Source organism: Acanthopagrus latus, chromosome 2 (assembly GCF_904848185.1).
Source record: "Acanthopagrus latus isolate v.2019 chromosome 2, fAcaLat1.1, whole genome shotgun sequence".
Classification (NCBI taxonomy): domain Eukaryota; kingdom Metazoa; phylum Chordata; class Actinopteri; order Spariformes; family Sparidae; genus Acanthopagrus; species Acanthopagrus latus.
Genome location: NC_051040.1, coordinates 12,354,621 through 12,380,315, shown reverse-complemented (window position 1 = coordinate 12,380,315; position 25,695 = coordinate 12,354,621). Strand labels below are relative to the sequence as shown.

Genomic DNA, 25,695 nt, shown 5'->3' with positions numbered 1-25,695 from the left:
GGACTCACGCAGGATTAGGTGTATGTATGGTAAACTCCATGGGGAAGAAACACTAATAGCTGTTTCATGCATGTTTAAATCTGCAAGAATCCCCTCATCACACGATTCCACAGTAGCTCTCACTTGGCCGCATCCCAATCCTGAATTCCTAACTCAGTGCAGCTTCAGCTTTGGCAGCACTTCACACACACTCCCTGTCTCTCTCACACACACACACACTCGCGCACACGCAGCAGTCCCCATAGCAGGTAAACACATCCAACTGAGGTGAAAACAACTAATGAGTGACTCAGAGTTTAAATTCTCTGTAGCAGGTTTTTGAACATGCCACACAAGCATGAGAGCCCAGATTTTTGGGACTGATGAAGGACTCTTCATGGTCCTTGAGAGCCTTTGCGCAAAAAGTCTGAAGTCTGCCTCACACAGAGGGTCGGCCTACACGCTGCAGTGCTTCTGCAAAGTTTAGAACAGACAGCTTTACATGGTGTGAGACATAATAAGACTTTACTGCAGGAACTGCCTCCTTATTTGTTTTCTCTGTCACCAGCAGCAGCAACCTTCAGCCATGTGGATGAATTATGAACACCATTCCTCAGACCTACAAACACACCTTAAACCTGATTACTAGATGTTCTAGTAATTCAGAAATAATTATAAATATTCATTCTGAATCTCAGTGGGATTATTCCTGGTGAAGTGAAATAAAAAGATTATAAAACCACATTTTTAAAACCTTGTGATCAAAGGGAATCACATGTTTGCAACTTGTGAGTGTTTCACGTCATCAGACAGCTTAAGAAAATGTTCTGAGTGCAAAGTTGGTTGTGTGGAGGTGGAAAACACGCTGGAAGCCAGAAAATGGAAATGGGTGAGAGAAGGGGGATGACAAGCAGCAAGGTTCCGCATGTCACAATTAATAAAAGGGAAAAATGACAACAAAACAAAAGAAGAATCAAAGTGTGAAGGGGATGAGCACACACGGACAGGGGTGTTGCCCTCGAGTGTAAACTCTTTGCCCTCCTTATTGGATCTGTCTATCTTCCATTATCTCCCACCTTTCCCATCTATCTCTGTTCCTCTCTCCCCACCGATTCAACCTCTCCACTCGTTTATCCTGCTCTCTCTTCCTCATCATCCCCAATTCCCCTCATCTCCTTCCATCTCCTCTTTTCTCCATCAGCCTCAGGCCTCTCCTTTTCTTCCACTGAGCCCTCTCCCTGCTGCTCATTCTCCCTCGTCCCTCTCCAAATTGCTTATCACAGATTCACCTCTCTCCCACTCGTTTTCTCGACTCCCTGGCTCCGTCCTGTCCTCCCTCTCTGTCCGTCCCTCCTGACAATTGTGTGCAGGCGTTGGTGAGAGTGCCTCCACCAAGGACAAATTAACATAATCCCACTCCACACAAGAACCCGCAGGACGCACTTGACGATGCCAGCACGCACACTGGCACATACAGCGGTCGACCTGGCACTGCTGGTGTGTGTGTGTGTGTGTGTGTGTGTGTGTGTGTGTGTGTGTGTGTGTGTTTGAAAGATAGCCCGGTGTGTGAAGATGAAAACACTTGAGAGTTTCAGTTCGGTGCTTCAAAGGCGCAACGGCAGCCTGCGTGGTCCAGTGCAGCCGTGGATTTATGTACATCACTCATACAAGTCTGACTACAATGCAGCTGACATGCTGTCAGTCAAGTTCCTACACAGAACAGATGAAAACAAGAGGCAGCAGGTTCGCTGAGCATCGTGGACCGTTTGAAACCCCCCCCCCCCCAGTCCCATGCGGCGAGGGGCTGGGAAAACACCAACATGGGGGTTGCAGTGAGGTCCAGGTGGAACGGAAACCTGAGACATTCAGGGGGGCAAAGGGGAAATTTTGCTTCAAGAATGCTGAGTAATCAAATCACCGCTAACTTTACAGCTCAAGAGTTTGATCATGCAAGACTGCACACGCTCTCTGCTGGAGGAGATGATCAGGGTTCAGCCAGCCATCACAACTTGTTTGCTCAAGAATAAGAAGAGCGAGGGTGGCAACCACAGAGAAGTCACGTTATGATATGATACCAGACAGTACAGGACGATTCACGATACGTTGCACATGATAACTAGTACGATTGGGCGAATTTAAAAAAATGTTCAAAACTGTCTGATATAAAGCTAAGGACAAGATCGATGGTAAATAAGTTCATGTTGCCTGAAAATCGGCACCTCCCAAGAGGAACCTTAGCAGCGGTACAGTCCATCAGGACAACTGTGAATACGCTTGCCTTCCTCTAAAGTTTAACATCAAGACAATTAATAAAATAAGACTTCAGCTGAGTGAAACGACCATACGAATACCTTTCAGGTTCAATGAATTTCCCACAACATGCTCCTGATAATGTTGCACAATAATTGTTAAGAAATAAACAGTTTCTGTCCACTGAAAGGCTAGATGGCTTTTAATTTGAAACAGGTGCAGGAAGGATATTTGACATCAACTGAGATGAAACCATGTATTAAAAATGGTCAATTGTCAGTTGAATCTGTTCAGCGCCTGCATGTTTTCATACAAATAGCAATATTTGGTGCCAGTGTATTAATAATCGACTGCAACATAAAACAATATGACACACTGCTGTATCAATATTTTGTCCAAACCCTACTGAACAGTAGCCCAATAAAAAAAAATAACTGCTATCACCGGGCCATAAACAGCGTGAGACAGTCTCTGCTAACATTTTGTCGTTTACGTCCAGTGATCAGAGTTGAAGGCTGTTTAAATATATGGGGCGGAACACGGAGCATATGCTGCTGCGATGATTTCAGAGGAAAAACATCTCATATACAGCCACTGGTAAGCTCATCAGCCCTCAAGGACAAACTACAGCGTGACTATGTTTAGATATTTGTGAGTTACATAAACACGGACACACAAGGAGACACTCCAGCAACACAGCCACTGGTGACGTACAGAGGAGGTGTACGTGACATCTGACCAATCTGGATTTAATCTTTGATTCAAAACTTCATAAACATGTACTTAGAAACAACATGATGACATTTATTGAAAATGTTGATATTCAGTGGTTGTTTTTTTTTGTTTTTTGATTAATAACTCTGGGGTGGTTGTGAATTCATATGTGCCCATTTGGTGATAAGAGCCTTTGTTTGGTATATATTTAATCAATTTTCACCCCAAAAGTTTCATTTAGCAAACATCCAAAATACAGTTACAGAAAACAGGAGAAAAGCAGCAAACCCTCTCACTGAGGAAGCTTTCGTACTTGAGAAAAAACAAAATAATTCTCAAAATTAGTCGACAACTGCCATTAGATTGCTAGATTGATCGATGAAAAAACAATCCGTATGCGCAGCCCTGACCAAAATAGCTGGCAAGTAATTTTCCGTCTATCATCTAGTCAATGAATCAACTTAAGGCTTCATCACAATCTCACTCTTACAAACTCAGTTACGAGAACTGACTGTAGCTGTGATCAGGAGGCACTTACATGTGAATTCAACTGTAGCACACTGAATTCTCTCTAAAGCAGCGCTCGCCATAGGTTGATCACACCCCACACCTGCCTGAAAACACAACTTCCTGTCTTTGTGCAAACACCTGTTATGTGGGATGTTTCTGTTGTGTGTGTGTGTGTGTGTTTGTGTGTTAAAAGAGTCGTCACATGTGCCCCGTAAAGCATTTACAGAGGTGTGGAATACGCCACTGAGAGGTGGAGGTGCGAAACGGGCAGTAAACACACGCCGCTGCTGCTTCTCCTTCCTTTTCCACAAGAACCCTGTATCCTCCACACCAATAGCTCATCTTCTACCTTTTAAATTTGAAGTGATGCCTCAAAAACACACTTAATTGGAAGTAAAGTAAATGAACTTTCTGAATCTCCCTGAAAGCAGGAAGCACTCAAATCCCCATCATGTTCACAGCTCCTGATTGCTTTTTGCTCCTTTATACTAGGTGTGACTTTTTCAAATGTAGTTTTGGGTGAATGAAATGCAATCCTTGCGGGGCCAAAAAGGCTGGAAAAACAAAACAAAAAGAACTTTCAGCTCGTCTGATTGGCTCCCTCACTCGAATTCCTCGCGAATAAGACGACATTGTAACCTTTATGCGGTTCTCCCACTTGAAGTCCTCCAAAAATCCTGAGATGGCAAATTATCCACATGCCTGTTTCCACATGATGATGACATGGAAAATTGCTGGATCCATTTCATTAACATTTTTAAGGAGCGCGTGGGAGAGCGGAACAGAGAGATGGAGATTGAGTGACAGCCCTAACCACCTCCCTTATTTCCTGGCCTTGAGCGCGGCAGTCGTCACCGTCCAAATTAGATTGGGAGGCGCACAATTGGGCTAATTTGTGTTTTTCCTCGAATTCACCAAGCAATTTCCTCCGCTGAGAAACCCTCATTGACAAAGACATTTTCCCCCTCCGCCCTGCACTACAACCATTCATCGGCAGGCCCAGAGGGTGATTTAGCCTCGGCCTTGGAACGACAGGGTGCTTGTTTTGAGCCCTCAAATCTTCCCTGAAAATCTATATTAGAGGAGGGGAGATGAATTTAATTATCTGCGCTAACAAAGAGCTTCCTCCTTCTCCCTCCCTCAGATTGCTGGCTCTCAGAAATGGTTTAGTGGTTACAATCTGAGATGTGTATAAATGTGTGTGTGTCGGCATGCCTGCAGTTTTCTGATTCCAGTTGAACTTTTAGCCTCTTTACTGTCTCTAAATTTGCAAAAAAAAAAAAAAAAAAATCTTCCATTCCTCACTAAGTGCTTTCCCCTTTTTTATGCACAATGGAGGCTTTTCACCGGCCGATACCTCTCTTCCCTCCTCGGCTGGAGACAAGAACCCACTGTTCACAGACACACACACACACACTCTCACAGACACACATGAAAACACCGGGTCTTGTGAGTAACGGCCGAAATAAGCTCGACATGTGTGTTTGGAAGAAGCGGGACAGCTTCACTCTGATGTGTATTCCAGGCCTGACAGTGAGCTGCTGCTGAGCTCACAGCTCTACAAACAAATACAAGGTCACTGTGTCTTCTGTGTTTGTGTGTGTGTGTGTGTTTTGACTGTGCCTTAGCCTCGCAGATGTTCTTGAATACTTAAGATTCGACTGAAACTGCCTCTACTTATGCATTCCTCTGAAAATATCATCTGAAGTCAGAGTATTTAAAGAAATATTCAGACATTTTGGGAAATACATATATTCATTTTCTTGGCAAGCCTGAAATGAGAGTATTGATGTCTGATATCTGATCGCTGTGCGATGAAAATATGTAACTTGAGCCAGCAGCAGATAAGATAAGATGAAGATAAACTTTTATCCTGCACCTTTCTACAAGCTCTGTGTTATATATATATATATAAAAATGTTATTAGTGTGACCTTTTAGCTCAAGAATTAGGATAAATTAAACTTTTATCGACCAAATGGAAACATGTTTGGTTGCTGCAGAAGCACATTGGCAGAAATAAGTAGTATTAAATATAGAAACTAAAGCAAATCATTGTAAAAGGCATAAAAAAACACAACAAATATGAAAAGAAAACAAAATAGAAACTAGACATGAGCACTTGAAGACAAAATTACAGGTAACATGAGAGTGAGACTCAATAAGTCTGGTTAAACAGCAAACACCAGACTAATATATGATATGATTAAGTAATGGATGGGAAGTTTGAATGAATATAGAGATGCAACAGAATATAATGTAGGACATGTCATATCTTATTTGTCAATCTTTTACAAATGGAGAGGCATAAAACAACAGTTAGTGGTGTTCTGGGGGATTAGGTGCACGCTATGTCTCGGCTGGGTGCAGCGACCGTCTGGAGGTGACTCACTAACCTCACTGTGACAACAAGACACCAGAACGGTGGCGGCAGACAAAGCCAGGCAGGTTGTTTTCCCCTGCTTTCAGTCTACATAATTAAGCTAAGCTAATGTCTCCATTAACTTACAAGCATGAGGGTGAAACCAATCTTCTCATGTAACGCTCAGCAACAAAGTGAATAAACAGATTTCCCCCAAATATCTGACTAGTCCTTAAAGTATGCACACTTAAAGTCTACATCCTGTGGAGGCTAAAGATGTATAAGCGTGTCAAGAGCGTCTCCCGTATTCGTGCTATCGGAGACCTTTCTGTCTTGGCGGTGCAGCATTCCATCCCAGATAAGAAACCCGACCTCTGACCCCTCATACAGTTCACCCTCAGGTCAGTGCAAGGCTGCTCCTGTCACTCAGACTGGGGGAGAACAACTCAGCAAGAGGTATAGGGGCTGTATATGAGTGTGTGTGTGTGTGTGTGTGTCCTGGTTAAAAGAGGTGGGGGAGGGTTATGGTGGGATAAAAGAAAGAAAAAGGACAAGGGGCAGAATGACAAAGGGAGGGAGGAGAGATGGGGAGCATGAAGCGGGTTTAGACAGGACAATGGGTCTCCGAGTGACATTTGAGCTCTCTCTGCGAGAAAGGGCAGACTATGGATTTGTTGCTAAAGATTCAGGGGAGGAATCTGCTTTATCTGCCAAAGAATGCAGCAGATTTGAGGATAAAAGCCTGGTTGCTCATGCCATTATGTCATAGCTCTGCCCCAAATATCCAAGCACTTTAATGCCCAAACTTCAGGCATTACGTCAGCCTCAGTCTTTGGGCGGTGTCACACACAACAAGCCAAAACCCCATTAAAGGAACATGGAGAGATGTGGTTATTTGTTTTTTCTTGAGGGTTGGATGAGAAGATGGACAGCACTGTCGTGTTTATGTGTTTCTGTTTGCAGCTGGAGGCAGGTGGCACTTAGCGTAGCTTAGCATAAAGACTGGAATCAAGGGGAAACAACCAAAGAAAGTGTAAAAATTAAACTTTTCCGAGCCGAGGTGGGTTACGGCCTGGACTGTTTCTTGGCAGGGAGCAGTGACTTCCTGAAGGTTTCTAGTCACTGCACCCCGCCACGAAAGAGTGTAGCACATAACCCAACACAACTTGTCATTTCAACACTTCTGTATGGGTTAGACAAACTAGATTTAACATTTACATTTTTTTTTCAAGATGTCGCTATCTCTAGACGCAGCCAAGCTAGCTGTTTCAGTGCTAAGCTAGGATAATCCGCGGCTTGTTGTAGCTTCATGTTTAGCTTACAGACATGATTCTAATTCTCGGCAAAAAAGAGAATACATGTATTTCCAAAAACCTCAAACTATTCCTTTGACAAAACACAGCAAAAGTAGCTGGTTGTGTGTGTGTTTCCATTCTTGGCAGGCACCAAGAGGAGAAAACCATCAACATAGTCACATGTATATGTTTTCCGACTCTCACCACACAGATTTTTCCAGCAGCCCTCGGGATGCATTAGTTTCAGTGATGAAAAATGACTTATAAGTGCTGGAGTAAGACACACACAAACACGGCCTGGCCCTTTACCTCCTTGTAGTCATCACTGAGGTAGAGGCTGGATGTCTGCCTGATGACATCATCCATTCCACCACATCCATCCATATTATCCAACGCCTCCCTCATCCTTCCCTCCCTCCTGGTCTTCCTGTCTTTTCCACTCCACTCTCCACTCAGTAGGTTTAGTCCAGACCGACTCCTGCCTGAGTCCAGTCAGTGCTCATCATATTCTCGGCCAACTCACGCCCGCCATTATCTGACATGAGGAAAAAAAAAAACCAAAACTCCTCTACTGGTGGCTTCTTCTTCGACTTTCTCCTTACATGTTGTGACACTGTCTCTCTCTCTGAACGCTCCACTCTCTCTCCTACAGGTTTCCTCTGTGGCTCGGCCTCTCCCACAGGACCATGAAAGCACAATGGTCAGAGGTAAGGCCCCTTTAGACCCTCCCTACCTTCCACCCTCTGGTCAGGGCGGCCTCTCACAGCCAGGGAGAGCAAAACTGAGGGAGAGGGAGAAACTCACACTGGTGTTTTTTTTTTTCCCGTTTTCACACCCTGACGTGAGGACGGCAGCTGCTCGTGACCAGTTTGGAAGGAGACACCTCAACCATGGGATAGCCACAGTGTGTGTGTGTGTGTGTGTGTGTGTGTGTGTGTGTGTGTGTGTGTTTATGGCAACATTGTGTGTGACCATGTGTGTGTGTGGACTCTATCTCTCACCGTCTATATTTACTCTCCCTGTTGCGCCAAGGACTCCATTCTGATTCTTTCATTTTTCAGCTTCCTAGCCGCCTCTTATCGGAACTAGCTGACGACTGCGTACGTTTCTGAAGGAGAATCACTTAAAATCTACATTAGACTACATATTTGTGGCAAAATGAATGCAAAAGTGTGTGCGTTTATGTAACAGAGGAGGCAGTGTGCCCTCTTTTCCTGCTAAGGTAAAAATAGAGCCCCGTCTGGACTCCAAAGCCAGCAGCCCCACAGCCCCGGCCAGCTAAATAAACCCTGACGGAGCACAATGGACCATTAGTCTGGCACACAAACCCTCATGCTCGCACACAGTCACTCGCCCCCGCTCGCTCACGCACACAGAGATTGCTTCTGCTTTGTATCAGTGACTTACATTTTCAATCTGAGCTCTCCACGGTGTGTAATGATCTCATCTTAGCGAGACGCTATCGACCCGTGACTCACATATTTGTCATCACCCGCCCAGACAGAAAATTATGTCCACATACGGCCCCAGAACCACACCGCAGGGTAACATGACTTCACACCAACACACAAACCATGAAGAGGTTGCACAGAGAAATTGTAGGCATGACATGAATGTGGAAAACCATTATCGTCATAATTCATATGAACCATTACTGTGTAATGATTGAATCGAATGCACATTCAGGATTTTTTTCTCTAGTTTTGTGAATAACCAGCTGATTATTTTTTTGTTTAACTGCTTAATTGCCTGTGAAATGGGAGGAAAGTAACTGTCAATATTACCCAGAGCCACACTGGGATATCTTCAAATTGCTTTTTTTTGTCTGACTAACAGTCCAAACCCAAAGACAAACCAATCAAGAGGATATAAAACTGAGAATCCTCATATTTGAGAAGTAAAAGAAGATAAAGAAGAAGTAAAACTGAGTGAATTAGTGTTTACAACTACAAAAACAGTGGGCTCAGTACTTTTTGCATATGTCTCGGTAGCAGCAAGTCTAAAGCCACTCATTGACTCATTTGTGGACTACAGCTTTAATGCACCAAGTTTGGCATGATGTGCTTTTTTTCAGCCATTAAACAACCACATTTGGACAAGAAAGTTGAGCTGAAGAGTACATGAACTGCTTCTTCCCTGACTGATGGTAGCAGCTTGTTAACGACAATGTAGCTGCGCCCTACGTCCTGTTTTATCATCTTAATTCAAAAGAGTAGTAGGGACATTTTCACATAAGCTTATATACAATCAGACTTCTTGTCTTGTCGCAATCAGTGGATAAGCCCCCTGCTGGCCATTAGCAAGAATGCATGTTAAAGGCACTTCTGCATTGGATTTAATCAGCGTCTCCATCCATTATTTTTTAGAAATGGCCAGATCTTTAGTCTTTAATTATTCTCTGATGAGATTTCTTCCTAATCTAAAGCCTCATTTTGCTCATTTTAGACTTTTACTGATGTAATTCTTATGCAGTCAGTTTGTGTCTCTGACTCTGATGCATTTCATGAGTTTGTTTTGTTTTCCTAAATGTAAAGAATTATTCATTTTTGCATTTTTTGAGCAGCTAGCTTTGCAAATTGCTCCCCTGTTTTTCAACAGTTAAAAGCTCTGTTTAGTCAGTGCACAAACACTTACGGCTGGAATAACAAATACACAATATCGATCAAGTAACTAGACTTTTCTGTGCTTTTTTGTCTTTTAGTATCAATTATAGAATGTCAGTCTTTGGTTTTAGACTGTTGGTTGGACAAATTAAGCAATTCGACAATGGTAATTTGGGCTCTGGGAAATTGTGATCGGCATTTTTCAGAAAATATAATGACTAACAATTAATAGTCAGCAAATCCATAGCAAATGAAAGTGATGGTTAGTTTCAGCCCTCCTGGAAATATAACTACACCAAACTGAAACTATAGCACTGTTATAAGCCTCGGATTAACACAAATCACTTAAGACTTTAGAGCTAAATCTTGTTAAAAGTTAAAAGTTTCTCGTCTCTTTGAAGCATCAAACCTCCACCTGCAGGCTGATGCACAGGATGAATCATACTAAATAGTCAGAGATCTAACGGGAAGACAGCGGTATCAGATGAGAAATAAAATAGCCAGCAAAGGACAAAGGGGTATACAAGAGAGACGAGAGGAGAGAGAACGCCAACTGATACTGATGAACATGAGTCACGCTCATCTGTTACTCTGCAGAGAGAGACGGAAAGAAGACGAGAATAACACGAGAGGAGAGAATCACGGATGAAGACTGTGGGGGAATGATGCATTTGCATGATAACATCAAAGTGCACTGGAGCGAACGCACACACAGACACACAGAAGGGTTAAATGAGCAAAATAGGAAGTGGGGTTGATTCAGCGTTGATCCCTGAGGATTATGGGTAGAGCACAGCGAATTGTCTGGCTGTCTCCTGAATCCACCAACACTGGACTGATGCTGCTGGGCGACAATGCAGACAGGACGCGCGCACACACACACACACACACACACACACACACACACACACACACACACACACACACACACACACACACACACACACACAGGCCAATAAAACTGCTGGTAGTTGTGAGCGAGAGTGGCCTGTTTGGGGCTGAAGGGTGGGGCCGCCCCGATGCTTCTCTGCTTCATTACTGAGGCTGACTTCATGGTGAAGGTGAAGTCAGTGCTGCCGATTCAAATGGGATACAGGAGGCCAAGAGGGAGGGCGTACCTGCGTTACTAATGCACGAGAAGCTGGCAGTGGGGATGTACGAGCACTCACACACACACACTGGCAAATGTGCACAAAAACATGACTTCAATCTCAGTTCAAGGGCACAGACTGGGGGCAGTCCTAGCTTCATCTGTGAGACACACACACTCAGGTTAATAAGAGTGACGCTTGACTGTGGGGTCAGCTGAGAGAGCGGGCGAACGAGAGAGAGACACACACACACACACACACACACGCAGAATGGCTTATTGTTCCAAGTGAACAGAGGGTGACTGTGGGAGAGAGGGTTCCTGGCACCTCCTGTAAGCCTGGGATCCAAGGCCAATGGCGCTGTGAGGGCGTGTGTGTCCGTCTGTGTGTGTGTGTGTGTGTGTGAGCATGCATATGTCTGATACCTACTCTCGTGATGCACTCTTTTTTAGCTCAGCTAGGGACGGGCACCCTGGCCAAAAAAACAATATCTCCATCTATTTATTCACAATCATTTTCAACAGTCTATACAAATATACATGAAATGTCCTGTGTACTGTGGCCAGACTTAAAATGACTTGAATATCTCCATTTGCACCTTTAGAACACATTCAGTGCATTGTTTACAATATGTCACCGAAGGGAGAGCCCTTACCATTGTCAGTGATATTCCATCAAGTTAGCTACATCCCTCTGCAGGCATGTTCACATTGCCCTGAAACACTGCTCTAAGAGGTGACATGAAGTTTTTTAACACAGTCTTTTACGATTTGCCTGAAAAGCACCCTAAAACAAAATACTATATCATTACATGTATCACTACATTCCTTTGGCTGATTATTAAAGCTGACCCCTATAGATGTCTCACATACACTTCTCTACATTTGTCCTCACCCTCCTTGTTTTATACAAGTGGATACCTGCTCTCCCTTCCTTTCTGGAAGAGACAACATTCCTACTAAGTTGTTTACATTTACATTTAGGGCATTTAGGAGTTAACAAGGCTAATGATAATGAATATTCCAATAATATTCCAGTTTACATGCATTCCAACGAGCACGGCCTCCCCCGTAGACAAAGCCAGAGAGTGTTCTTAACCCTAGATGATGTATTTTAAGACACATGAATTCATGAACACTGTGTCGGTTTGTCTCACAACTCTTTATGGCCCCTTCCTCGGTATAAAGATGGAATTTGTGCTAGTTTCCCAAGTTTCTGTATCTGTAACACGTACTGCTCCTTTAACATGTGTGTTATTGTAACTCCGGATCACATTTACTGACACATACGAGAGGAATGCTGCAGACTCGGATCTGGCCTTATTTTGGAAAGCAGGAGGAAAAAGAACGGGGGCTGCTGCCATGGCGACGTGGTGAGAATTTCTCCATGGCGATGCTCTGTGTTCCAAACAAATTGGGCTGCGAAAAGGAGCGCGGGGCGGCCCATCGGGAAGTCCGCAAACTCACACAGAGGCCGGTCTTAGAGGGAGAGGGCAGTTTTTGGCAAATTGTATGATATGAGGAGGAAAAAGAGGCTCGCCGGGGAAACTACCTTCTACATACATCAAACCTCTAAACCACACTTTCCTCTGGCTGTATGTTTGAGGGAAAGAATTCATTCCCCCCCCTCAAATGTTCCTTTCTTGGACAATATGACCAAAAGTCTATGCCATGACAAGCTCTCACATTTACACTGATAACACCGGATGTAACAATCTTTTTTGTTTTAATATATCAGTTGCTTATTAGCAGATAAACTAGCAACCTCTCCGGTGTTTACCCAACCCCTCGATCAATGCCTGCTGGGATCGGCTCCAATCCCCCCGCCGCCCTCCAAAGGATAAGCAAGTACAGATAATGGATGAAGGGATGATTATATTAGTTCATTATATTTCCTTTCTTGTGTCGGCTCCCGTCCTGATTAATTACAGCGAGGCCATTTAGAGGAATAGGAAATTAGAGCTGCAGCGGCTGATTGATTAGTTGTCAATGACATGATGAAATAACGGCCATCAGCAAGAGTGCTTTTTAAAGATAAATAAAGTCAAAAATTCTCTGATTCCAGCCTCTTAAATGTGAATATTTTCTGTCTTCTCTGTTCCTCTATGACAGTAAACTCAATATCTCACTAACTTAAGAATGAAGGATGTCTTCTCAGGCTTTGGGAAATGCTGATCCACACATTTTCAGCATTTTCTAACATTTATAGGCCAAACACCTAACTGATGCACCAAGTAAACAATCGACAGATTCATCAACAATCAAAATAATTAGCTTAGCTTTGCATTGTGACTAGAGAAAGAGAAACAGACAGCCTGGCTCTGTCCAAAGTGAAAAAACGTGCCCTCGCTATGGTGCAATCTGTTTGTTTATTTGTACATAAACAGAAGTGTAAACATGACAATTAGCGGTTTCAGGGGGAGCTACATGCTATAATTACTTCCTGGCACACTCGGCTCATTTATCATGTCGCTAATTCCATACATTTGGCTTCATTGTACGGCCTTATTGATCAGTTCTGTCATTCCTGCGCCATCCATCAGTGGCATCTATTGTACCGCTAGTCCTCATTTATAATTCATCGGGGGCCACACCTCATATACTGTTACACTGAGCACTCCCTCGCCGCTCCCCAGCTAAGCATGAAAAACTGCACAAGCTTGTGGATACACATGCATGACCCGAGAACACACGTGAATCCTCACATACATGCACAAGAGTACTGCAGAGTGCGGTGTGATTTCGACATGCAACCACAAGTCCTGGGTCCTTGGCGAGCTGACAGCGTTCTCGCGCCCCCCCCCGATGATGACAACGCTGCGGCCGAGCTGATAAATCTCTCCGTCACCCTTCAACCTGCCGGTGCTGCAGTGGCACACGGGCAATACCGCACAGCAGAGATTTACAGATTCATAAGGGAACGTGAAAACGGGACGACATATTGAGACCTCGGCCGCTAGTAAACACACCGAGGAGCGGCGTGCTTTTAGCTCACTTAAGCACTTAACAAAATGAAGAGCAGCGAGATGGAGAGGACGGCTGCAGCAGTTGATTCAATGATGAGATGAACATTTTGGGCCTTGTTTGCAAAATTGACGCAGCTCAAATCAATAGATGTTTCTGGTCAAAATGGTGGCTTTATTGGTTCTCCCCGGGTCGGCCTCGGACTTAATTGGCTAATGCTTTCTGACATTAAGTGGGAGCCTGCCTCAAACATTATGGAGATGGAAAAAGATGCCTTTCGTGGTTGTTTGACAGAGGGACCGCAGCTTAATTAAAGGGGAGGAAAACAACGACGCTGATAACCAAAACAGAGATCGCCTATAAGACACAGACCATCCCGGGAGACGACTGAAAGACGGGGACAACACCCTGCTGACGTCCATCTTTTTCCACTTTATCTGTTTACTCCTTGTCCATCTCACGCCCTCATTAAACCTCCCGTTCCCTTTCCTCCTCTGCTCCTTCCCCCCCATTGCTTCTTTCCATTCCTGGATGTGTGTGTGTGTGCGCCTGTGAATGAGTGTGTGAGGGGCGCTGTCTGCCTGCTGGTTGCCAGGTAACCGGTCTAATTGAGGGGGCCTCTCGAGATCCGCTGTTATCAGAGCCTGGACCCTCGGTTCAGCTTACCAGCTTCCTCTAATTCTCTGCATCTGTCTTTGCTTTTCCAGCCCCAATAAACTTTTTTTTTTTCCTCCTTGCATTTTCGTTGCCTTTATTACGTCTCCGTATCACGTCACATCAGAGGGCCGCTGTCGTTGCTTTCTTTCCGCCCATCTCTGCCTTCATTGTGCTCAGCCCGCGCTGTCAATACTTCCCGTGTTCCTGTTTCATCTCCTCCTTTCATCTGCTGTCTCCAGCCCCTTTGGCGTCACTTTCCTCTGGTTATCTGCTTGCTCGTTCCTCGCATCTCTCTGCCGCTCCATCCAGCTTTTTTTTTTTTTTTATCTGCCACGAAAGCATGGCAGGAAATCCTTATCCCGTTACACAACTGGTCCCTCAACCACGGAGGCGCTAATCTGCCCTCCTGACAGGACAAATACAAATATGTGGAACTTGAAGCTGCGATTAATGCAAATGTTTCTGGTGAGAGTCTTTTTGTGGTTTTTCCCTAAACCGGAGAACCCAAAGGGGAAGTTTATTAAAGCCGATCTCTTTGGAGGATGTGTGTGAAAGTGACAAGAGTTTAGCTTTCATGAGTATTGATAATGCCACAGAGGTGAGCGCTCGCTGCTCGAAGGCCTTCAGCTAGTCATTCAGTCATTTGTTTCCCAATACATTCATATACCAGACGTGCTTCCAAAGGGAGCGTTGGAGGACCTGGACTCTCCAGTTTCATGTTGATAAAACACTTTAAGTGCACCCACAAGGCCAATCCATTTCTCCAGGACCCTCATGTTTTCCTTGTCATCACTTCCTCTGCAGCATTTCCCTGCTTCTTTCCCATCAAAGACGCTCCATCTCTCTCCCCCCTCGATGCCTCCCCTGGCATATTCAGCTCATCTCTTCTGTCTTTCATCTACCTCTCTGCTTGTTCCCACTCTCTATCTCCACTGCATTGCAGACTTTCTTCCCAAGTGGAGCTGGTTATAGAAAAAGCAGATGCACGGCTGTGATGTGCTCGCATTTCCTTTTAATCACGACCCCCTTCATTTTCCTCCCAATTCCTCGTTAGACAAAGTGGGACACGGCTGTCACATGTTGCAACACAATCACGCACACATACACAGACACACACACACACCCACACAACCCTCCGAGCAGCCACTCACATTTAAATTCCCTTCATCTTGTCTGCACCGTACGCTGACTTCCATGCATCCACTTCTGCTGCATGCATTTGCACACCCACCGACTTCATTCATGACAGCATAAACTTGCTCTTGCATGCACACCTCAGCTTCCTTGGCATGCATAGATGAGGCTGGATCAGGAGGAGGAGGTGGAGGGGAGGGTGGGACATTATTCCCTTGAGTCAAGTGCTCTCTTAGCAACCAGCCAGCCATCAGATTCACAACACAATCACGTAAGCACAAAACACAGACGAATACTCCCACACAGGTCTCAGCAGTGACACACATGTGCAACAATGTCCTAGTTTTTGACGTGACACACAAGGATCTGCGATGAACTGAACTGAGGAGGTAAAACAGGACAATCGGAGAAACTAAGAGCAACACAATCAACACCGGTTTGTTTGTTAAATGGCAAAGACACTGAATGAATTAGTCACTCTTGAGAACTACCTGGTAAGAACAGTTTTCCTGGTGGACCATCCTCACAGCATCCTAGAGCGGAGCTGGCTGCGCTGAGGGGAAAAGGAGCGGGACTGGGACAAGATTCCCAGCCCTGCAGCGGTATTCCAGCGGAGAGGAGAGGAGAGTAAAGGAGGTGGAGCAGGGATCCCACCCTGTCCTCGATCCAAACTGAAAGAATTCTCAGTTCTCCTCCCTGTCAGGCAGCTAAGACTTCACCTCCTGCTTTCTATCCCTGTTGTTCGGATTGTTTTTCTGTTGACTGAGAGAGAGAAGGGCAGGATCTGATCGCCGCTTCCCCAAAGCCGAAAGAGGGAGGGGAGCGAGAGGACTGGAGGAGGGGTGTGAGAACGAGAGAGAGAGAGAGAGAGAGAGAGAGAGAGAGAGAGAGAGAGAGAGAGAGAGAGAGAGAGAGAGAGAGAGAGAGAGAGAGAGAGAGAGAGAGAGAGAGAGAGAGAGAGAGGGAGGGGAGCAGTGAAAAGCAGAGAGTACACTCCCGGTCGCCTCTCTCTGTCTGGTTCGGACTGAGAGGGGGAGGAGCTGAGTGTGAGCAGAGCCGGCCAGCGGGGAGAGAGGACGGTGGAGGACGGAGGGAGGGAGAGGTCGGTGTGGGTCAGGGTCTGGATGTCATTCATATGGAGTCGTGCCAGACAGAGACACAGACAGAAGAGGAAGAAAAGGGCAGAGGAGGGACCTTCTTAATCAGTCTTCATATTAATCCATTTCTGTGCTGCTTTCAGTCAACAAACACAGAATGCTGCAACACTTTAAAACAACTAAAACAAACCCAATAATGTGTTTTCAGCACCAAGTGTCCAAAAATGTCAACCACCAACTGATGGCATTCATCCATGTTCAGTTGTGAAATCTTCTACTTATCGTTTGATCTGATTTAACTCATAATCTAGATAGTTTTATATGCAGAAATATGTGTCACTCCCTGTCAAAGTACACATGATGTGTGGGCATAGCATAGCATGTACATCTTCCCCTCATTCTCTGTTTGTCTCTTTGTAGGATTATAATCTCATAGCGGCAGATGGCCGGTCTATAATCCACACACGGGCCGACCTACTCACATAATCTCTCCCTTCTCCATCGCTCCATCCTGACCTCTACCCATATACTGTTATAAATCCACCCCTTTGTTTTCTGGTTTGTCCATAATGTTTGATCTCAGTGAGATGTAAACATGTGTCCTGCTTCTGGAGAACTTTAAGTATTATTTTGCAATCAGTTATTTCGTCATTCATCACTTCAATTCAAAATGTATTTATAAAGACCAAAATTACAAATAACAACTTCTCCTCATAGGACTTCATTGTTTATTCAGCATTTAACGCCCTCTATTCTTAGACCACTGGTTTGAATAATGAAAAATGCTTTTAAGGGGAAAAACAACTGAAGAAAACTCAGAAACTGACATATAAAAAATGCTGCAACATGTCCAAATCTAACTAATGTCAGGAACAGTGCAAAATGTCAAAATTCCATCTTCACATTAAGGAAAGAGACTGCCAAAATAAAAAAGTAATGACATAAAAGAACTCAAAAAATGTAATTAATATGCAACTAAATGGTTCTATTATAATAGTAAATAAACGTGTTTACTTTCCCATTACATGTTTAATTATATTTATCTGTTAATTCACTTTTTAATGCATTTATCTATCACTATATTCATTTTTCTATATTATTTTCCCTTTTGATTGCACACAGTTATGTTTGTTTTGGCAGATTTGGGCCACTACAGTTTAGGTCTCTCAACAGTCTCAAAACAAACAATGATGTTCCAGTCACAATAAGATAAAACAGAAAAAGCACCATGCCATTATATTTATCAATTGGAATGTAAATCTTTGGAGTAATTTTTGCTACATATTCAAACCATTAATCGTGTTTTAAAACTTCTAATTTTTTTACTAAAATTTCTACTTTTTGACAAATTGGTTGATCAGCTAATTATTTTAGCACAAATCTTACCACGTTCTCAAAACCACACACAGCATTTTGTGTTTCTCCACTGTACAACTCCCATTAAAGCAGTGGAGCAGCTTTGCACCAGAATGTGGGGAATGTGACATCCTGATGCAATTAAATCAAACATCTGCTCTATCTTACATTTGTGTCTTTTTTTTTTTTTTTTGGAAGGGTAGCTAGCTGCAAACACCTCCTGTTATCTCATCCCTCCTCTGGTGCCAGATCTCTCTATCCGGTATTGATCTCCATTGGGTGACGCTGCTTTCCCCCCCTGATAAGACCACTCTTGGGTTTAATGACCTGGAAGTGGATCGATGAGCTCCCTGCTCTGATCTCTCCGCTCGCGCCTGCACATCACCAACTCTGGTCTGGCCTTCTGGTGATACCAAGCTGGGGCGGGCTGGAACAGTGCCCGTCCTGTCACACTAACCTTGGATATAATTATCTGTGCATGGCATTGGCCTGCGATAAACTTGTTTTTCTTCCAGCGAAAGCTACCGACGGGGCCCTCGTAAAAGCACTGTTAAGCTTATGCTGAGTTTATGGGCATACAGTGAGTGGTGGTGGTGGGGGGGGGGGGACAGTGAAGCTGAGCTATTAATGGCAGATAGATTAAAAAGCGGCTGGCGAGGAGAGTCTAACATATGGCAAGTCAAGGGATCTTTTCTCCATTTTAATCTCATGTTGTTGTGTTTCTGCTGGATATGTTGGGTTAGCTGTTAGCTAATACATCAGCCAACAGGGTTGTTGTTGCATATTTTCTCCAGTGTGTACTTTCTACCCTCTACTTCTGGATAACAACTGGTGACTTGTTGTGGACTTTTGTCGGACTTCACAGCACAATCACATGCAAATCTGCTTACCTGAGGCTCTGAAACATTTTGGTGCGAAGTTTAGAAACAAACTGAGTTCTCTTAAAGTGTGTGGATGTTTCAAATGAAGTGCATCATCTGACGCACACGGGCCACCGATTGGTTTGGTGGGCAGAGGTGCAAATTCACAAATTCATACTTGAGCCAGCCAGCTAACCCTGAGTTATAGCGAGTTCCAAGAGCACTGGAAAGGTCAGGCACAGGCTTATCAAAAATTCAACATCAAACCACAAATTAGCTGACCACTAATTGGGTACAACCAACAGTGCAGAAAGGGAGAATTAACCCTAGGCCTCTCTCAACTCGGTTCTGGGTGTATCGTAGTCAGTGAATGTTATTTAAACTCATGCAATCAAGGTGAGGTTTCTCTTCTCGAGAACTGCTCATCCAATCTACTCAGGTCCTTGGCAATACAGCCGTCAAGTGTGAGACGGACAGATTTCCCTCTATTTTTAGTTGGATCAATCAAAAGTCTCTATGATGAGCAGGGTGGTGAAGCTACAGCTCGACTATTTCAGCGGGTCCGCAGGCTTAACGGGTGAACAACATCAAACAAAAGGCAACACCCTGTAGATGTGAGTCAATGATGTCATGCTCCAGCTTCACTATTAAGATCTTTACAGCTTCAAATGTGTCGAATCAAAGGCGTTTCGCTGATTTCTCTTTGGGATCCACGCTGAGGCGCGTGCACGCACACAAGGAGCAAAAACAAACTTTGATGTTCCACATCTCTGAGCCACAAGCAAAGCCTCTTTCTCTCCTCCATCACCATGGCAGCAGTCACCCTGAAGACCCCCCTCCCTGTTGACCTTCACATGCTTTTGCAATGAGTCACGGCACAGGTGTAGACTGAGACACCACCTCTTTATCTGCACCAGAAAAAGAAAAACAATACCTGGCACAACCCAGACTGTGAAGCGTGTAGCTCCCGATTCTTAAATTCTAATGAGCATTAACCAAGTTAAATGGCGACAGCAAACAAACTCAATAACCGTGATTATGTAAGCGGCCTAAATCAGCACAAAGAAGATTCAGAACAAAGATTATTAACTGGAGACAGGAGGAGACAGCAGGCAGACTGCAGTTCAGCCTCCCACACACACCGGCCACATAATGAGACGTTCGACTGGGTGGTGTTACTCTAAGAACTAAAAGACAAGTGCCTTTCTGCTAAAACACAGCTGTATGCTGATCCTAATGGCAAACTTCAGCAGCAGTATGTAATTTATGTCCGCACAGAGCCAGAGAAATTGCTGTTATGTGTGTCACTCTCGCTGTGAGGGAAGTGTTGTAGCTCGGCTGGCCTCATCCCCGTCTTCCCCGCACATCAAAACACCACTCGTGTGTATTTAACTCTGCCATGTTGGCATATTTATAGACGCAAGCAGAAATAAGAAACACCCTATCATAAGTCGCTGATGACGGAGTGAATAGCGCGGAGGTTCACTCTGCTCGGGTGAGCTGGAAACGATACTGTAGGTGGTAAATAATGCCCCGTAACACTCCGTACAGCTCATGGAAAAAACAGGCTTCTCAGTCATGCTGCGACGCCTCCTCGCTTTCTCCGACAAACAGCTTGCCCTCTCTCTTTTCAGCCTCTTTGCCATCTACCCCCTCCTTCCCCTCCCTCCCTCTCTCTCTCTCTCTCTCTCTCTCTGTCTCTGGCCTTTGAGTATAGCTACATTTGCTTTCTTTTCACCACTTTTCTCCATCTTCCTCCTCCTTCCCCTCTCTTTCCGTTAGTCTGCCTCGCTCTCCTTCACAGCGGGGAGAGGGGAGCACAGATGCTTTTAGCGAGCTGACATTTTGTGCCAGTGTAAAAACACTGCATAGCAAAGCAGGTTGGCTCAGTGTGAGGGCCAGATTCTGGCAGTAATGAGCTCACTCTGACAGGGAGGAACTGATGTGGAAGGCCAGGGAGTGCATGTGTGTGTGTGTGTGTGTGTGTATGTGTGTGTGGGCTCAGTCTCATGATCATCCACCAGAGGTTGTTCTAATGAGGACTGTCTACAGTTGGTGGTGGGAAGACTGAGCATGCTGTGACCACCAGGCTGTATTAATGTTTGTTTCACATGTTCAAATGCACCAGTAAATCTGCAGACCAGCTGAGTAAATGAATAGATGACCACCAATTAAACTTGTGCAGCTATAAAGTCGTTACGAAGCAGGAGCTGTGAGTCACAGTGAATACTAAGCAGCCGAGACGGACGAGATGTGCCTCTTGTTGTCTTGACTACGGATAAAAACTGGAGAGAGCAAACAAGAAATCATCAAATCGAGAGAGAGAACTGACTTTAGTTTGTGTTGAAACAATTAGGTGATTAATCTACAGACATGTTTTTAGTAGAGCACTTGCATACTTGTGACTGTCAATAGACCATATTCATACGGCGGCCATTTTTCCTCTAAGCAGCTTTGATTTCGTACTGCAGTTGTTCCTTTTCCCAAGTCGTACAAATGTAGAGAATCTGAAAGATCATTTTCATTTCACTGCTTTAAATGTGTTGAAAATGTTCAAAATTAAACTATTGTGCTGTGTAACACTATCAATATACTGTTGCCCAGAAAGTGGTTGAATGCTAATGTTAGCTGTTGTCTAAATGCTGCTAATGGGTTATCAGATAGGTTGTTTCACCTTAAAATATGGCTGATGCTCCTGCAGATTTTCACTATCCAGTGTATTTCTAATCGCTCCATAAGTAAGCAGTGAATGATAAAGATTTGACAAATGATTACTATGCTTATATGACTTGCTACATGGAACACGGGCTAATACGACGTGACCTGATTCTGTCCAATGTACATGCGCAACTGTTAAAAGAGTTAAGACGGACGTAAGATATCTCACTCTCAAGCTACTTCCGGCTTCATCTGATGCGGAAAACCAATCGACACTGACAATCACATCTATAAGCAGCAACTGCAGCTGTGAAAAATGTAGATTTTTGCTCTATTGTCTGACATTTTATAGACCAAAATGACCGATTGAGCGAGAAATAACCAGCAGACTAACTTGTAATTATTACATTATGGAAGAGCCGGCCACATTTCAGATTCATCCTCCAAACAAATAGGGGGCACGATATCGCCACTGTAGGCACCAACTCCTGCTTACTGTTAGCTACTTAACTCAGTTAGCCGTGCAGCTAGCAGTCCAGACTGGTAGCTGCCTTTCTTTGTTGTGTGTGATGTACCTGAAACAGGCAACTTTCACTTTTTTCTGCCATTTTACCGACAAAGCGACTGACTGATCAAGGGTGTGATCGTTAGCTGCAGCCCTGCCTCGGTCCGATGGAATGATTTATTTTGAATTTTGAGTCTGTGAGGAGATAAAAGTGCTCTGCTACAGCAACAGATGAAGCTCTCTGCATGACCTGGCACAAATTCTCGCTCTCGCTCCCCCCTCTCTCTCTGTCTCACACATACACACACACACATGCACACACACACGAACAGACGTCTTAGATAACATACAGGCAAAAATACCCTTGTTTTGTTGGGGTCTGTGTGGGTGTTTAGACATGATTTGAGCACGTATTTTTAGCCCGATAAAAACAGACCAGATCACAACCCACTTCTCTCTCAGACACACACACACACACACACACACACACACACACACACACACACACACACACACACACACACACACACCCAAACCCACATGCTCTGTAATTAGGAGCAGAAAAGACCAGTGTTTCATGTTTCAGCTCCACCCAAATGAGCACACTTGTACACGCAAGCACACACACAAGTACAGGCCTCTGTGTGTGTGTGTGTGTGTGTGTGTGTGTGTGTGTGTGTGTGTGTGTGTGACTCAACCCCTTTATTCCTCCGACAACAGACAGGAGAGGTGATGGATAGCAGTTTAAAATCCCTCGCTGCTTAGAAAACATAAACCGTCTCTCCGAATTTCCAGCTCTCACTCTTTTGTTGCCTCCTCAGAGTAAACCTTGTTTCTTTTTTTCTCTATTCCTCAGCCTCACTCTTACTTATAAGGCCACCCTGAGTTGAGCGTGTGCGCTCGGCTCTGCTCTGTGGTGACGCTGCAGTATGAGGACTGACAGGAAGTTATAACATTAGAGGGCCGTCTCCTCGCTACTACATAAATCCCCATTTCCTCCCCAGCACGCTCTGCCACTCACGGCCCGCGCCCCCTCTTTGATAGTTTTCACAGGGCGGAGAGGGGGAAATGGTCTCCTGCTGTATTCTGCCGTCGTGAGAACATAAGGCTGTAATGCCTCCCGACAGCTTGAGGAAGAGGACAATTAGCAGGGAACAGGGGTGGGAATGGTGGTGAAGGACAGGAGATGTCTGGGAGAAAGGGAGAAGAACGGAAGAGGAAGAACAAGAAGGTAGAGATTTGCAGCTGTGTAAGAAACTGGGTTGGAAGCTTGGCATGAGGCTAAGCTGACTCTCATGGCAGATAGGATATAACATGCTGAACTCGGTGAATCATGGCGGGGTGAATCAGAGGGAGGGTGTGTTTGTGTGACTCTTTGCGTATCAATGAGGATGATCAACCAGACCAACAGTGGTGGAATGTGTCGCCGGGGGCTGCGCTTTGTGCCGTCACTTGTTTCTGCACTATGTGACTTCAGCGAGAGGGTCGGATCACAGCGTTTGCTTCAACATACAAGCTTTCAACACATGACACCATGATGACGTAATGAGTATTGTCTGTAGTCAGCACCTACATTACGTTTGACCTGGGATTTGTGTTTGGTGTTGCACTCAGAAAATGTGGAGCCTAATGAAGCCTAAAATGAAGGATCAAGTTGGTAAAAGGTGAAAGTTACCCATACAAATGAAGTATGAAGTATCAGAAAAATGGAGTACAAGTACCCTTAAAAATGTATTTAAGCACACCTCCAGGGACCAAACAGGAAGCTTTATCAGTTCTCCTACACCTTAAGCGTCATCATTACTCATCAACACAAACAGCTCTGAGTGTTTCTGCGTTTGTTTACCTGTGCAGACGAGGAGAGCTCACCACGCAGCTGATTAAACTGTACTTTGACATCAGATAAGGGCAGTTCAGACAGCACCACTCCTGTCTCGAACCTAATAACCCGTTGTTATGTCTCGGATGTTTATGTTTCCCCTGGTTACGGCTTGTATGCAGCACGACCAAACCAGCCTGCAGGTCAATCTGAACAGCGCAAGCTTTGATTTTTACATGGGTGCAGGTGCGCGTGCAGGTGCGTACCCCCTCCAGACAAAACATGGAATAACAGGCAGCCTGACTTCAGCTGAAGGCCACGCCGGGCTCCTCACTTCAACAACAAACTCGGCTGTATATCTTCGCCTCTTTGCCTAACTAACACTCCGAGCAGACAGCTGGCCGTCGGGCACAGTTGGCTGATTGAGTGTGTTGAATCACCAGTGCTGAGGGAGCTAACTGACAGGCTGCTCAGCCCTCCCAATCAGATTTTTACCCATTTAAGGTAGTTTGTTCTAATGTTTTGCTTCTGCCGTTTCTGTTCCCTCAAGCAAAAGACCATCAGCTGCGAGGCCAGCTGCGCCTTCTTATTTGACTTCTCCTTGATTTGTACTCCGCATGTATACAAGAAGACCCTCCAAACAAATTCATTTGCATGCTTTTGTTTATCTCTCTGAATTGACGGCCTCATCGCTCCCTCCACGCAGGTTAATGCTCAGAAAGTGTGTGTAGTCAGTCGCCAGAGCTCTCTCACTGGTGTGTGTGCAAGTGCAAATTAAAAATTCAGCGTGTGTCACAAGGTATCCAAAGGCAATGCAGACATTTTGACCAGTAGGGCTTTGTCTCGGGCCAGTTCTCTGAGCTCTGCTCGGTGTGTCACACGCTTCCTCAGCACCTCAAGGTAGAGGAACATTCAAAACAGGTGTGCAGCACGAGGCTTTGCTTATTTAAAACAGGATTCAAATACATGTGCGCTGCATATTTGATGATATTCTGTCCTTGCCAAGTAGCAACCAACATATGGTCAGCCTGCGTGAACCTGCTCTTTGTTCACGTAGAATGAGGAACCTGAGATCCGCGGACGGATGTGCAGCTGGCTCTACTTCACATCTCCACATATTTAACTTTTCTGTGAGACACAAACACAAAAGCAGAGGAATGCGGTGCCCCTAGGCTATAATTACATCTCTCTGACTTTTAGTCTGAACTCTCTGAAGTTTTGTCTTGGTTTGACTAGAGCCACATCACACACATATAATGTACAAAAGGGTCTGAAAAGCCCAACAGTAAGCACCTTCTGCACTGCTTACAAGAGGTCATTTTTTTCAGCTTTACCTGAGTTAAGTGCCCGACTTCCTGTGAGGAATCCAAGGTTAAGCTGAGAGGAAAAATACTCCACTGATGAAAAAAAAAAAAAAAAAAGAAGAGGAGAAAAAAACACATCTACCAACACTGGCAGACTGTCTGGATACCACGAGGAGAAAAAGATATCCTTTGTGATTTAGTGAGGTGAGTGTCTGCCTGCCTGCCTGCGTGTGTGTGTGTGTGGACTAATAGGAGACAGAAAACTGCTCGACTGAGGCAGTGTGTGTGAGACGAGTGTGTGTGAGCTGTGGTGTGCAGAGGGCCGGGCGTGTATCAGCTGGTACCGGCACATACATGCACACACACACACACACACACTCACACACACACACGAGGACCAGCGGTTAAGCCATGTGGGCTGAACCAGACACCAGAGCCTCAGAGAGCGAACTCCACACCTGGATAAAAGCCCCCCGTCTCTGAAGTTCCTCCCTCTTCCTACCCATACATATGTTGACTACTCCTCCATTCTTGCAGCC

The 25,695-nt window shown here is 44.8% G+C and overlaps 1 protein-coding gene across 8 annotated transcripts in view; it reads right to left on the bottom strand.

Moving 5' to 3' along the window:
* schip1 (schwannomin interacting protein 1) overlaps window positions 1-25,695 on the bottom strand; it is a 233,451-nt gene that overhangs the window by 14,654 nt on the left and 193,102 nt on the right. Inside the window, exon 1 of one of the 8 annotated variants that reach the window (XM_037083848.1) lies at window positions 25,187-25,332. The exons of 5 other annotated variants lie outside the window; for them this stretch is intronic. In XM_037083848.1, the coding sequence (XP_036939743.1) occupies window positions 25,187-25,294 (108 nt within the window). In that variant the 5' untranslated portion in view covers window positions 25,295-25,332. Of the gene's footprint in view, window positions 1-7,418; window positions 7,791-16,048; window positions 16,388-25,186; window positions 25,333-25,695 lie in introns of those variants that run through there. 2 more of the 8 variants (XM_037083870.1, XM_037083859.1) reach the window with 2 other exon arrangements.